The sequence below is a fragment of the Archocentrus centrarchus genome, unplaced genomic scaffold (assembly GCF_007364275.1).
Source record: "Archocentrus centrarchus isolate MPI-CPG fArcCen1 unplaced genomic scaffold, fArcCen1 scaffold_43_ctg1, whole genome shotgun sequence".
NCBI classification, from domain to species: domain Eukaryota; kingdom Metazoa; phylum Chordata; class Actinopteri; order Cichliformes; family Cichlidae; genus Archocentrus; species Archocentrus centrarchus.
In genome coordinates this window covers 2,140,645-2,156,535 of record NW_022060269.1, presented here as the reverse complement: position 1 = coordinate 2,156,535, position 15,891 = coordinate 2,140,645, and the positions used below count along the sequence as shown (strand labels likewise).

Genomic DNA, 15,891 nt, shown 5'->3' with positions numbered 1-15,891 from the left:
CCAGTTCTGGACAGGTGTGCAAACTAGTTAAGAGACTTGGCTTGTAGACTGGTGAGAATGTGAAGAAAAACCCCCACAAAAATGAATTGGAAAAGAAAAGTTCTAATTGAAGAGAAAAAAAGATAATGTGTTGAGATTGGTCTTAATGTTGATTTTTTTAAAGTAGTACAGTAATATTACTGTTACAAATACAGCCACTTCTAGAACATGCACTTCAACTGGTAGTGGCAAAGTCTGATAGCTCTGATTTCTTTACTTTATTTTTGTTTATTTTTCCTTGTATTTAATTTTTTAATTTATCTTTTTGATTTTGTCAAGTACTGATGAATACTTCTGTGGGGAGAAAAGTTTACTCAAGAGAAGAGCTTTTTTCATTGAAATGGAGCAAATCTGGAAAATACAACCCCCTTCCAGCTGAGATAAAGAGGTGTTTTCATCATTGCCATGCTGGTGCAAAGATGAAAGCTTGGAAGTGAAGCAAGTGAACCCTTTCTGTCAACGGTCATAATGGGAAATGTCAACTCTCTGCCCAACAAAAGTGATGAGCTGGAGATATCAGAAAGTATAGCATGAGTCAGTCTTATATGTTTTACTGAAATATGGTTGAATGAAAACATTTCAGACTCAAATGTGGATCTACCTGGTTTCACCCTCATACAATCAGACATCCTATGTTTCCACGGCTGAAGTGCGAGTGCTGGTTTCAGTTTCAATGAACCGGTGAAATGCTTAAGAACGAGCTTGCATTTCCACCATGCTTTGTGAACTGCTCCTTTACGTATGAGTGTGGGCGGATCCTCATCTGGACACAGAAGTCGAAGGGCACAAACGTGGCAGAACACGCTCCTCTTTCTTGTGCTGCAAACACATTTTACGGTCCAAACAAAACTACTGCAGCATCTGTGTGTAGCACAGAGGGAAACACAGACAGTGATTACAATACGAGCAAGACAACTACGCATTTTGCGCCCTTTTATCTGTGATATGAACTGATACAAAGCAGCAAGTTCAGCCTTAGGGCCCAACCTATTTCACAGCCATGAAAATCATATCGCTTTTCTCATGTAATACACACCATGCAGTGAAATAGCAGTAGAAAACTTTACGTTGAGACGGCAGAGTGACGCCCTTCTGCTGCTTTCATCACACGTCCTTGGTTCGAGACCAGCTAGCTCATGGGGCTGGAGTTGAACCCGTTTTTCAGCTGAGCAAAGAGTGCATTCGTGGTTGAAAAACCGCTGAACAGTTCAAATGCTGGCACCGGAACCCAGTCAGTGGAAAAAGGGCTACAGAGAGCCTAAAGCCAGTGGCAAAAAAAACCAAAACAAAGGTGGGTGTCTTGTTTTATTTGTGAACCAGAGATGGTGTAATTCTGCACATTTTACTGTCAAGGAGAGGATGGGTTGTCCTGATACTGAATTGTTGGCAGTTGACATGTGACCATATTATGTACTGAGAGAATTCAGTCATATCATAACAATATGTACGCTGTGTTACACCCAAGGTAACAGCCCAAGTTCCGTGTGAAGTTCTCCATGAAACTGCTAGGATACAGACTAAACATCTAGAGGCACTCTTCATAATTTCAGGAGACGTCAATCATGTTTCCCTCTCCTGCAACCTAACTCAATTCACACAATTTGTTGACTGTCCTACCAGAGAAAATAAAACCCTTGATCTGCTGTATGCCACTGTCAAAGAAGCTTGCAGAGCTACTGTCTTACCACCACTTGGCAGATCAGACCACAACTTGGTTTTTCTGCAGACATGTTACAAACACTGTGTGACAAACTGCAACTAAAATCAGTCAGGAAATTGACACCTGATGTTACTGAGGCTCTAAGCGACTGTTCTGAATGCACAGATTGGAATGTGCTGCTGGAAACAGATGTGAATGGTATGGACATTGACAGACAGTTGATTGCTTTACTGAATACATCAATTTCTGTAGAGACACAGTCATACCCACAAAAACTGTGCCCTGTTTCCACAATAACAAACCCTGGATCACAAACGGCACAAAGACAATTCTCAACCAGAAAAAGGTAGCTTTCATGGATGGTGAAAAAGAATGGCTCAAACAGGTGCAACATGAGCTGAAAAAGGTATTGGCAAAAGTGGAATACAGAAAGAAGATAGAAAGGAACGTAAAAAACAGCAACATTCCTAACGTGTGGAGAGGAATCAATACCATCTCTGGATACAACAAAAAGAAACAACAGTGATGTGGAAAGAGCTGATGAATTCAATCAGTTCTTCAACAGATGTTACATCCACTGCTGCTCTTCAGTCTACTTCTCCTTATTCTCCTCAACATGTGGGCATCTTCACTGCTACTCAGTCTTCTCCTCCACAAGTGTGCTTCACCACAGCTACCCCATCTCCTTGCATCTTTTTTGCGGCTGCTGCTTCCACTCTCACACCTGTGTCAACCTCTCCCCAGGATCTTTAACCTGAGTCTGTGGAAGACATCTTGTAATTTTCTGGTACCAAAACTTTGTCCAGCTGAACTAAATGGCTACAGCCCAGTGGCCCTTACATCGCACATCATGAAAACCTTGGAACGGCTGATTCTTCACCCACTGAGACTTGAGATCAAAGACAAACTTGATCGCCTGCAGTTTTCCTGCAAACAACACATGAAAATGATGCCGTCCTCTACATGCTTCACCGAGCCCTAGCTCATCTGGAGCAATCTGGCTGTTATGGGAGAGTTATGTTCTTTGATTTATCAAGCGATTGCAATATCATCCAACCAAATATACTCAAAGACAAGCTCACAGAGATGGGCGTAGATTCTTCCTTTGTTTCCTGGCTCACAAACTACTTGACAGAGAGGCCACAGTTTGTCCAGTTTGGGAACTGTGATTCTGGGATATTAATGAGCAGCACGGGAGCTCCACAGAGGCCTGTTCTGGGCTTCACTTCTGGTTCTATAATTGTAATAGAATCCTAATGTTGAACCTTTCTGTAAAAGACTAATATAGATATTTCCTTGCCAAAAATAGAGGTTGTACACACTGAAACAGAAGACAGAAAGTGAAGTTTTAACTGTGATTATTGGTGACTAGTTTTTATGAACATGGAAGCATAAAACAATTATTTAACTGCACTGATAATCTTTTTAAACAAAAATAAAATCAAAATTTAAGCATGACTTAATCAATTGCTGAGTCCTGTCAAAGAAGGGTAAAGTTCAGAAGTGATACAAATGGACAAGTCAAACAGAAGCACTGGGATTGCACAACTGTATGTGCATGGTGCCAAAGAGTGAGACCCCTCGGTTTAACATCGACTATGTGTTATAAACAATGTTCTACAGAAATAAATACTTGTGATTTTTGCACCTTTGGCTCCTTATCCAAGCACATACACCAAAATGTCTGAACCTCTGGTTCCTCTCATACTGAGCAGGATTACTTTTGCAAGACCGCATCATCAGTGAGGTAAAACTGTGTCTCACGATGGTCTAATCCCAGCTCATGTTCCCTATTAGTAGGTGAACAAGCCAGTGCTTGGTGAATTCTGCTTCACAATGATAGGAAGAGCTGACATCGAAGGATCATAAAGTGATATCCCTATTAACACTTGGCCACCATAAGCCAGTTATCCGTGTGATAACTTTTCTGACATTTCCTTCTTAAAACCCAAAAAGGTTTGATATTGGTTACACAAAACACAGACAAAAACCATGACACAGATAGTAACAGAACTAAATCTAGATTACACACACACACACACACACACACACACACACAGAGAGAAGAAAGAAGAAGAGCGAAAAGGGAAGGGAAGAGAGGAAAAAGAGACAGAGACAGATGTAGAGACAAGAAGAAGAGCAGAGCAAGAGGACAGGAAGAGGAAGAGCAAAGTAAGAGAGCGACAAAACTATTGTTAATCTCTGGCTTGTTTTCACAGTGTCTTTTGTCCTGTCTCCTGCCCCTCACCCCTAACTGGCAGATGACTGCCCCTAAATACAATTAACTATAACCAAGAAAAAAACTCAGATAACTAAACTAAGAATGCCTGAGGATGATAGAGAAACCAGCCAGGAATTACTACAAAAGGTACAAAAGTGCAAAAACCCACAATAAACTGAGAATCACAGCAATATTACATAACAGCATATGACAGTCCAAAACACAAAATGCTCAGTCACAGACTCAGGATTATGACAACAGGAAAGTTTTGGGAAAATTCACATAAACACTTTTGTAAAAGTCCTTGAATTTAGAATTTTCTTTTGGGGGGAAACCCTTCCCAGCATGCATTTCTCCCTGAAATGTCAGTAAGCTTGCATGTAGTGCTTGCAAACGACATTCAAAGCTTTTATGGAACCAACAAAACTGCATTGATGTCAGGCTGCTGAGAACCTGCCCAGCTGCCTCTTCAGCAGTGAGCAATAGCTGAAAGCTTATAATTTTTTCTCGCATCCTTGTGGTTTCCTTTGATATGTAGCATCATACACTGGTAAGTAAACTTGAATGCACTGTAAGAGACTTGACTGCTCACTGAATGTCCATACAGTAACAGGCTGTACCATTTGGAAGCCAAGTTTATTTTAAAGCTGTCCCACATCACCTTTGGAGACAAGTCTTGATGTCTATTTTGTCCTCAGGCTACAGTAGGTCTCATCCGGAATCTGGCACTGTGCCCAGCTAATCAGGCGCCGCTGAGAGAGGCAGGTGCAATTCCACGATTGGTGAAGCTGCTGCTCAAGGCTCACCAGGACACACAGAGACAAGCCTCCTCTGGACAGCACACATACCAGGTATGGAAAACACACACACACACACACACACACACTCATGTACAGGAAGTCTGATACAGGAACTTTGGACTCCCTTTAAGAGATTTGTGTTTCTGATTCCACGGGGTATTCCCCAACAGGTAATGCAGAATTTAATTGAGCCAGTGATGAAGAGAGAGATTTCTAACCTGTCTACCCTGTTTCCCCTGATGAAAACCCCTGCCTGATTAGCCTCGCAGGTCAAGTAAAATTTGCCACATTTGTTAACCGCACCTCTACTCAATGATCCTTGGTTTTAGTAATAGGCTGGGTCATAATTTAGTGCCCTGGAAAAGAATGGGCCCCAGGGATTTGTTCATTTTTAAGGGCTAGAGCAACTTGTAATAACTATTAAAGATATATAATCATCAGATATAACACATTTCCAAAAGATTTCCTTACTGTTTCACAAAAAGTCAAAAAGGGAATGTTCACAATTAATCCATTTAATGCAGAAAATTTTATTTAACCAATTCAACAGGGGCAAAGCAAAATTTCAATTCAACTCAATTTATATTTATGTAGCACCAAATCACAAGAGTCATCTCAGGTGCAAAAGCTCAATAAATGAAAAAGAATCACATAATAACATCAACTGAGATTTATTTTAACTTAATTAATCTATACTGTGCTAATGCTGATTTCTAAAAACTAAAACTTTGAGATTAATCGAGAGAGAAGAGAGGTTATACTAGGTCCCCTGGCATTCCCTTCTGGCTGTGCCTGGAATATTCCAACTGTGGAAGTAGTAATCCAGTAGAGTATTCTCCAACCCCAGTTAGGTAAAATCCAACACAGGCTGTACTTGGAGTAATCAAAAGTACAAAATTCTTCATTTCCTTTTAAGATTAAATTCGATCAGGCACAAACAGGTAGAGCAAGAATCCACAGTTGTTGGTCAAAAATGGTTAATCCTCTGGGTTTCCCTCTGCAAATATATAACTGTGAACTCCAAAGTCTTTCATATAGGAAGTGAAGAAGGACACTGAACCTTCCCAGTTACCTTTTAAATGCATTGGGAAAAGATATCACTTTAAAAGCTTTCCACTTGTGTCAAACAGTCATTCATTTTTGTTACACCTATAATGATGCATTTCAAGCAAATTCCCATTACCACAATCACAATATTTAGGGGTGCCTGTGGCTCAGGAGATCAAACAGGTCACCTACTAATCAGAAGGTAGGCAGTTCGATTCCTGGCTGCTTGGGGCTGCATGCCAAAGTTTCCTTGAGCAAGATACTTATCCCGAAGTTGCTCTCCGACGCAAGTGTTGGAGTATGAATGTGTGTGAATGTTAGACAGTAAGTGCTTCACTTACTTACACATGGTAGTGCTTGTATGAATGGGTGAATGTTGTATAAGTGCTTTGAGTGCTCAATTAGAGAAGAAAAGTGCTATATAAGAACTAGTCCATTTGTCATTTACTTTTGAACTCTGTGTTAACTTGATAACATACAGAAGATACTGAACCGGGGGATCTCACTCCTCTTTGACGACACAGTCAGCTAAGCCACATTTGGGGGCGCGTATTTCTATACCACCCCTTAGCATACACCACTTTCTGAATGGTTTACAGAGACACTAGAAAGTGGAATATTTGACCTGCAGACCCCAGATTCTGAAACTCATCTGAGATTTTAGTTTTAAAGCACTTTTGTTCTTACAGACTTTTAACCTGTAGATTTGGGGATAAATGTCATGAAGGGTGATAGTTGACTCAGTTCTACGTGTTTTAACTATGTTTGCTTATCCAGATGTGCACATCCACAACAGTTATTTTTCTACAGGAAATTCGGGATATTAATGCAGATTACAAAGGGATATCCGTGTTTGATCCCCTTTATGTCAGTCTATCAGTACTTTTACTCACACATGGACAAAAGAACCCTTACAGAAATGACTACATGGGCTGCCAGAAGAGAATAACTGCAAAATAATGCATACTCAAACATTGTACCAACAGAATTCAGTGTCATCAAAAATCTGCTCACTGACCTCTGACCTGTGCCAATTTCTGTTGGATATGGAAATAGGATCGATTAAATAAAAAAATTTAATTACTTACAGCTCAAGTGTCAAAACATTTAAGATAAATATGCTGAATATGAAACCATTCAGTTTTATGTGGAAACTAGCAAAACAACCGTTAACAACCGACTACAACAATAGGTACTGTTGTATATGTGCACATTTAGAATAAATTAATAGACACCAAGTGGGATTTTTGTAAGTTAAACAAAACTTTCGTAGTTTTATTTTTATGCCTGGCAGTTTTCACAATCATGATCCGAATGCATTGTGCCAAACATAGAGCTCAGGGCCCATCCCTGTGCAGGTGGGTTCACAGCTTCCTGACCAGCAGACCACAAGTGGTACGAGTGGGTCACCTCACCTCATCCTCCCTCACCCTCAACACCAGATCCCCCCAGGGCTGTGTGCTCAGCCCTCTGCTGTACTCACTGTACACCCATGACTGCGTGGCCACGTCAGAGTCCAACGTCATCATCAAGTTTGCTGACGACACTGCTGTTGTGGGACTAATCTCCCACAGTGAGGAGACAGCCTACAGGAGAGAGGTCTCCCGCCTGGAGAACTGGTGCCAGGAGAACCACCTCCTGCTCAACGTCAGCAAAACGAAGGAACTGATTGTGGACTTCAGCAGGAAGCAGCAGAGGGACTACCATCCACTTGTCATCAGTGGTGCCGAGGTGGAAAGAGTGGACACTTTCAGTTAGAAATGCACAAGTATCCACTGGAGCACTGAGATGTCGACCCTTTGGTTTGCATGAACTCTTTGATTTCACCCAAAATTGACAAAAAAAAATAAAAAAATTGCTGCAAAACATATCCCCTGCTGAGCCATCAAATTTCTGTGTGTAGTAACAGGTCACCATATTCAACTGCAAGTTCCTCCAATAGCACCTTGAATATCCTGTGTTGTTTAGCTTTGGATGCTATTTATGATCTTCACAATGGGGGTCATCACATTAAAGCCAATTACTTTTGCACATATCGCTGGCTGATGAATGATGCAATGGCAATGTAGAAATTTTGAGAAGACTGTGTCACTTTTGCATTGTGTAATGAAGCATGCATGTTGGCTTGTCATGGTGGAAACCCTGTCTGTAGTCAAAACCAGCTTTTCCAGTGGTACCCTTTTCTTCTCAAAGAACCTTTTCACCATGTTGTAGATGTCAACTCCCTTCACTGTTGTCTTTAGTGGAAAAAAGCCTTATGGTGTGATTTGCTGTGTTCCTGCACATGTACTAAGTAGCACTCAGTATATACACAACCAGAACAGAATACTAAATGTGCCACCTGGAGTGAGCCACTCTTTTTGGTAGCATTTAGCGCTGTAGGGCCCACTACTGATGCACCAACATTCAAGCTCAACTAGTTATTTAGTTGTCGTGGTCCTGGGCCGGGGGCCCAGTGTTTTGAGTTCCCTTTTGTGTAGTTCTGTTTTGTTGTATTCTTTGGGTTGTGTTTCTTAGTTTTCTTACTGTTTATTATTGCTTTTTATTTTGTTTTCCTTGACTTTGGTCTTCCTGTGTCTCTGTGTTTGTTTTCCCCTGTGATCTTGTCTTCCCTGTGTCCTGAACCTTTTTGTGTTCCTTTGTCCTTTGTCTCCCTTTGGGTGGTTCCTTGTGTGGTGTTTAGGTTCCCTCTGTGTATCCTTGTCTTCATGTTTTTTTAGGTCTGTATGTGCATTGTGGTGAGTTACTTCCTGTTTTATTTTGACAGTCTCATGTTCCCTGTGCTTTGTGTTTAGTTTTGCTTCCCCTGTGTTATTAGTTTCATTTGTTTCACCTGTTGTTCCCTGTTGTTTCCACTTTCCCTGATTACCCTGTGTGTATTTAAACAGTCAGTTTTCTCCTGTTCATTGTTGCATCATTGTTTGTGTCTGCCTGACTGCTAATGTGGGCTTATGCTGCGTGTTTTGAATTTTCAAGTTCTCGTGTTTCCTTGTGTAGCTGGCTCCTGTCCAGTTTTGGTTTTCTTGAGTTTATTTAATAAATTAAGTTAAACATTATTTGAGCCTCGAGGGTCTTGCATTGGGGTCCTCTTCCTTGCGTGCTGCACCAGCCGTGACATTAATATGTTATTTCCTCACATTTAATAGTCTAGGTTAAGTTTCGATTTTCATTTTTTTTAGTCCTCAAAAATTCATTCCATTTTTGTTGATAATGATGATGCCTTATTCAATAAAAAAATAAAGATTTGTTTACCTGGCACAAGATCAGCAAACATCAATAAAAACAGACAAAAGGAGACAGCATCAGTCAAAAATAGTGGCAACAATCTAGACTTTTGCAGTTGATAGTGAAAGTTTAAGGCAAGGCAAACTTGAAGGTACACTAAACAGAGTAGATGGTTCCCATTTTATGTTTCATATTAATATTTTTTCCATCAGGTTTGAATTTGTAACTTTAGTCAGGGAACATCACACATTTTATTTGACAACAGTAAATTTGTTGATTGAATCTACCTCTGCTTTGCTCTTTGTTTGATGGATGACTGTCTGACTTTTCTTCCCTTTTCCTGGTGTCAGGATGGTGTTCGCATGGAGGAAATAGTAGAGGGCTGCACAGGAGCACTTCACATTCTGGCCAGAGACCCTATAAACAGAAGAGAGATTGCCAGCATGCAGACCATACCACTCTTTGTACAGGTATGTTCACATGCACCCATATATCATAAAGATATCAGGTTACACATCTTCAGAAACTGCTGAAAAGAGCTGGCTACTGTAGCACTAAATGAACAATTTGGACTTCAAATCCATTAGGATTTCATATATTTCCATCCAAAATGTGTTAGTTTGTGTGAACATTAATTTCTCTGTGATAGTGGACGAAGCATTTCTAAAGTGTTTCACCATCGTATTGCAAACATATATCATTAAATAGCTAAATCAAAAAATTCTACAAGCAACTAATGCTAAAAGAGAGATGATGTGTGTCAGTGATACTTTTGGTGTTAAAGGCTTTTAACAGGTATTTCTGTGATGGCTCAGTGTTAAAGGGTTAAACAATTTACTAATAGAAGAGAGATACCTAATGTTAAATAATCCAAATTTAACTGTTTCACTCTTTGGTAATGCTGAGGATGCTATATTGTTCTTTCTTTGTGAATTTTTATGATTAAATTGTTTTTTGCTGTTTTGTTTTTTTTTTTTGTCTGGGACCACTCTCTATGGGGATGGAGTTTTCGGGTGAATGGCAGAAGAAGCTGCAGAGAGGCATGTAAGACTGCAACTCTGCTCTCTGGCCTCAACCCTGGATAGTCAGGTTTTGGGGGGTGGTTAAGAAATTCAGCTAGAAATGAGAGCTGTTCCATCCAAAGTGGGAAAGATGCTGTCTCTCCTAATAAGACCAGGTTTTCCCCAGAAAGTTTCCCAACTCAGCCAGCAATTTAAAGAGAACATGCAGCTACTTCTGCAGTCACTTCAGCTCCGATTGGGGAGAGTCCAGAGAAAGTTACAGAGTCTGACATTGTTTTGGCAAAGTTACACATCAATTCAATATTAACCCTCGTGTTTTTGTACATTTTTTTTTTTCATTTGGTGATTATTTTGGCTGTGTTGCAGCTACTGGCATGATTTTTTTGCAGGAAATATTTTTTTTCATTAAATTTTTGAAAACTAATGTCTTTCACTCTTGAATGCCATTCATACTCTTGGGGTGTATTTTGCACCCTCTGGACACCTTCGTGACAAAAATATACACACACCAAAAAACTGCTATAAAATCATCATATGTCAATATTTTTTTAAACTTTTTGTTTTCATAAATCACTCAATCAACTTCAGACCTACTGAAAAATACCAAACACCCCCCCCCCCCCCCCCCCCCCCCCCCACACACACACACACACACACAAATGTGATTATTTTTCATATAACAAATAATAAATGATGGCACATTGGTGGTGATTAAAGTCTTGGATATGTCAAAGATTACAAACATAATAGTTTTGATTGCATCACATTTTATGTAGTGCCAGATTTCAAATTTTGCACCCTCTGGACACCTTTGTGGCAAAAATGTACACGCACAAATCAGCCATAAAATCCTCATACGTTGATATTTTTTAAAACTTTTTTTTTATACATCACTTAATCAACTTCAGAACTACTCAAAAATGCCAAACTTGATTTTATTGCATTATTATATTATTATTTTTAAGACATGCACTTACTGGGGTTAGGTTAATTGGCCACTCTACATTGCCCATAGGTGTGAATGTGAGTGTGTATGGTAGTCTGTCTCTCTGTGTTGGCCCTGCGACAGGCTGGCGACCTGTACAGGGTGTACCCTGTCTCTCGTCCTGGGACAAGCTCCAGCCCCCCCGCGACCCGGATAAGTGGAAGTGGATGGATGGATGGATGGATGAATATTATTTTATATGTAGTGCCAGATATTCCCTCTGCACACCTTTGTGGCCAAAAATGCCCCACTGACTTCTATTGAAATCATAATTTTTAATCTCACTGCAGTTACAGAATAAAACCATGCTTTCTGTAATGTTAACATTTCATTTTGAAGGAAAGTAGTGATATTTTACTCATTTTCCCATTTTAGGCTGATGAATGAAATTCTTGTATTTTTGCCAGTTATATTATGGACCCACTCTACCAGTTGATCCACAGCCAAGGTATAAAAACAGTTACTTTGAGGTCCCTGTTTAGGCTGGCCTGGATATTACTGGACACCTGAAGAAACCCACACAAACACTGTGAGAATGAATAAATATCTCTGCATAAACTCCTGCACTAATATAGGTACCAAAGTTGTTGGTAATCAGTAAGGAATCAGCCAACAAAGTCACCTGTGCTGGTAAATGTGTCTTTGAGAGATAACAAGTTTATGTTATATTTGTGTGTGTCTGCCCAGCTGCTGTATTCATATGTGGAGAATGTGAAAAGAGTGTCTGCAGGCGTCTTGTGTGAGTTAGCCCTGGACAAACAGTCTGCAGAGCTCATAGATGCAGAAGGGGCATCAGCACCACTCATGGAGCTGCTGCACTCCAACAATGAGGGAATTGGTAAGTTTTGAAAATTTAGAGGGAGAAAAACTTCTCCTAGAATCTGGATTAAGAGACTTGTGTGGACTAGTTACTTGAAAAACAAAATTCATCAAACAAGAGACCACATGAGATGCCATGTTCAATTCTGATTCCAACTATGGCTTTTTATTACTTTGTAAGTTAAGAAATAAACAAGTCCAAAGCTTTTTGGTGGTAAAACTATGAATGTGAGACAAACCTGTGAGTTAATCATGAGTGCCATTTACTTTTGGGTTATTTATTTTATATATATATATATATATATATATATATATATATATATATATATATATATATATATATATATATATATATGTATGTGTGTGTGTGTGTGTGTGTGCGCGTGTGTGTGTGTTCTGAGGACTCTTCTGGATAGAGATCTGCTGGAGCTATTTCCCCTGTTTGAGGGTTACAGCTTCTAATGCTCCTATTACCATTGGGACCACTCTGGACTTGACTTTCCAAATCTGCTACAGATATTCCTTCAGCCCCTGGCACTTCTGGATAATTTTTGCACGTCTTTCTGATGTTGCTTTTGACTGGGATTGCCATATCTTTCACAATTGCAGCCTTCTGCTCCTTGTCACTCACCACTACATCTGGTTGGTTGGTCTGGAGCTGCTTTTCAATTTGAAACAGGTCCCAGAGGATCATAACACTGTTGTTTTCAACCACCTTTAGAAGTGTCTTCTAGTGGGCCTTGGGGACTTCTATATCTGAATGTTGCACAAACATTCCTGCACTTACATATGTCTACTATGTGTCTTTGCACAGTGTGCAATTTGGGTCCTGAAAACTGATCCTGAGAGCAGGTCACCTACTAATCGGAAGGTTGGCGGTTTGATTCCTGGCTGCTCCGAGCTGCATGCCAAAGTATCCTTGGGCAAGATACTGAACCCCAAGTTGCTCTCTGACGCAAGCGTTGGAGTATGAATGTGTGTGAATGTTAGACATTAAGCACTTAGCTTAGATACACATGGAAGTGCTTGTATGAATGGGTGAATGCAAACGTGTTGTATAACTGCTTTGAGTGCTCAATTAGAGAAGAAAAGTGCTATAGAAGAATAAAGTATAAAAGCGCTGTACAAAAACTGGTCCATTTACCATTTACTAATTTGCATGATCAATTGACAACTAACAAAATCAAAACTCTACAGAGTACTTAATGTTTTCAGTTAGATATGCTCCGGACTTGGTAAAGACTATTCAAAATTCCTATTTTAAACAACTGTGAAAGACTAGAACAGGATCTCATTTACCTGTTAAAGCCATGCGAACCACCTTAAACTTGGTTTAACTGTAGCCCTGTAGGAAATGGACATAAATAAGTTGATTGAATGTGGTTAAATGCATTTATGTGAATGTTAAAATTTCAAATGTTAAGGTGTTAAGATAATTAATTTGCCATAAATATTCTATTTTATTTGTTCATTTCATTTGTTGTGAAGGAAAGCCAATCTAGTGTTTCATTTTAGTCACCTGTTTCTGTACTGGCTGCTGATTGGAGGTGGTGTGAGTGTGCGCGAGGGAGAAGGAAAAAGAGAGACCCGAGAAGAGAGGTGCGCTAGACTTTGACTGAAAAAGTGAAAGTTTTATGGAGAGTTAAACTGGTACTCCGTGTTCGGACATCGGCCAGGTGGACGGAAGGAGGACAGTTTAATTTGGCGCAGCCTACGCCTGTAAGTGTTTGGACTTGAAAGTCGTGGTTTGCTCGCTGGATAATCGAGCGGAAATTAGCCGCGCTGATCGTCTGAAAGCTGCGGTTGGCTAGCCCGGCTAATCGCTACAGGACTCGGCTGACTCTTACCGCACACAGACAAAAGAGGATCCCAGATAGCGCGCTGAGCTACCTATAGTTCAGAGTTCCTCTGGCTACGCGGGAAACGGCGACCAGACGGGTATTCCCTGTGCTTCTTGCCTGTGTGGGACAACGTGGACTGAACGCTTGCACCGCCATATTGGAAAAAGGTACTGTTGGCTTATTATTTTATTTTGGCTCTAATTGAGTGAAAGGACCGCAAAGTTTCTGGTCTCACCGTACCCGAGCTCCGAATCAGGCCTGCAACGGGTTTGTTTTGTTTGATAACATTAATTGGGACTGTTGTGTGTGGGGATACATGTATTTTTGAACCGTTAATTGACCTGAACGAACTGAAATATTGATTTAAGTGTGTTTTTGGTGGTTTTCTAATTAAAGTGTGGTATTGTTAATTCCAATTGTAGAGTGTGTGATGTTATAGTGGTTAAGTAATTAATGTCGTTGAATACGAACTCAGGGCCCATTCATACCGATCAGTAGTATGTGGGTTACATAAATGGAGGCACCGCTGGGATTGTGTTATATTTGTTAAAAAAAAAAAAAAATGTATTGAGTTTCTAACTGTATTACATGAGGGAATGTTAATAGAGGATCTTTGACATGGATACCAACCTAGTGACCAGATTGAAGAACTGGTGTAGGGGAGAGACATTAGATGAAAGTCAAGCTTTACAGACTGTAGTTCCAGAGCACACAGAGATTGCGCAGATAGAAGATGCACTACAGACTATCAAGTGTCTTGGGCGCGTAAGAGTCAGAGGACGAATGCTAAGTGACACAGACAATCAAGTGTTAGTGCTTTGTGAGTGTCGACAAAAAGTGACTGACTCAGCAGTCCCAAAAGAAGTTCGCTCTCCCGATGGATTGACAGCATGGCCAATTTGTGTAGTAGCTGAAACTCCTGGGGTTGAGGAAGATTTTGCTGGTAAACTGAAATCTCTGTTGGAGGCTGAAGGAAAGTCTGCCGAGGATGTGCAAGCTTTATTGGCTGGATTACAGCCAGTGTCTCCTACTGAGTCCATCTTGCGTGCTGTTGGTGACCTGCTGGACAAAACAGTTAAACCGTCCCCAGAGAATGCAGGACACCGACGCCTGAGAATTTTTTCAGGTAACATCCCCACCCCAGCCGGTGAGGAACAATTTGACCACTGGTTAGATCAAGCATACCTGCTGGTCGAAGAGAGTCCTGGCTCTCCAAAAGAAAAAAGGAGGAGAGTCATAGAGAGTTTAAAGGGGCCAGCGTTAGATGTGATAAAAGCAGTGCGTTTATCTGATCCGGATGTGACCCCTGAAGGATGTTTAGAGGCGTTAGAGAGTGCCTTTGGACTGGCAGAGTCCGGAGATGACTTGTATTTTGCCTTTAGACTGTTGCAGCAACAACCTGGGGAAAAGTTGTCTGATTTTCTCCGCAGGTTAGAGCGTGCTTTGACAAAAGTTGTACAAAGAGGTGGTATCCCAGTTAACAGTATGGACACCGCACGTGTTGAGCAGCTACTTAAAGGTGCAGTAGATGCTGACTTAATGCTAATTAACCTCCGTCTTAGAGAGAGGAGGACCAAACCCCCAACCTTCCTTGAACTACTGCGAGAAATTCGCATAGAGGAAGAATATGAAGCTTCCAGAGTTAAGCTGAACCGCTCAGTGAGCTCGGTTCAAGTTAAGCCACAAGCTGACAACAGGCAATCAGAGATACAGAGCCTGAAAGCAGAACTCAAAGAAGTAAAAGCCATGTTTGCAGCACTTGCTACCCATTCTCCTGCAGAAACAGAGAAGGGTGAAAAGCAGTTGGATAGCAGAGAGCTAGCTTCAGAGAATAATGTGGACCCTGAAGTGGTTGCCCTAAAGAAACAAGTGAAGCAGTTGCAAAAGAAAGTAGGTACACGGCTGTCCTGTCAGGCGGGAGCTTCTCCAACTGTGATGGCGGTGGGGACTCCATCAGCCAGGCAGTCACCTGACTCAGAAGAACGCTTTTGTTACCGCTGTGGGGAAAATGGCCACATAGCGCCAAAGTGTAACAAGCCTGAGAACCAGAACAAGGTTATTCAGAGACTCCTTGGAGTTCTCAAGAAAACCAGGGGTAAACCCCAACCAGCTACAGGTAAAACCATCCCCGAAGAAGTGGCTGGTACAATTAGGAAAAGTGCAGTGGACGTGTTGGAGTCCCATGGGCTTCCAGAAGGCCTGATTGGGCCACCATCTTTAGAGCCACTGAAA

At 40.9% G+C, this 15,891-nt stretch overlaps 1 protein-coding gene across 2 annotated transcripts in view; it reads left to right on the top strand.

The window, feature by feature from the left end:
- Positions 1–15,891, top strand: part of LOC115777097 (junction plakoglobin-like) — a 193,700-nt gene that overhangs the window by 127,689 nt on the left and 50,120 nt on the right. For both annotated transcript variants that reach the window (XR_004019583.1, XM_030724924.1), the window contains exons 11-13: positions 4,619–4,771; positions 9,343–9,462; positions 11,687–11,837. Coding sequence is in view for 1 of the 2 variants with exons in the window: in XM_030724924.1 (XP_030580784.1) it covers positions 4,619–4,771; positions 9,343–9,462; positions 11,687–11,837 (424 nt within the window). In the remaining variant the exon portion in view is untranslated. The remainder of the gene's footprint in view (positions 1–4,618; positions 4,772–9,342; positions 9,463–11,686; positions 11,838–15,891) is intronic.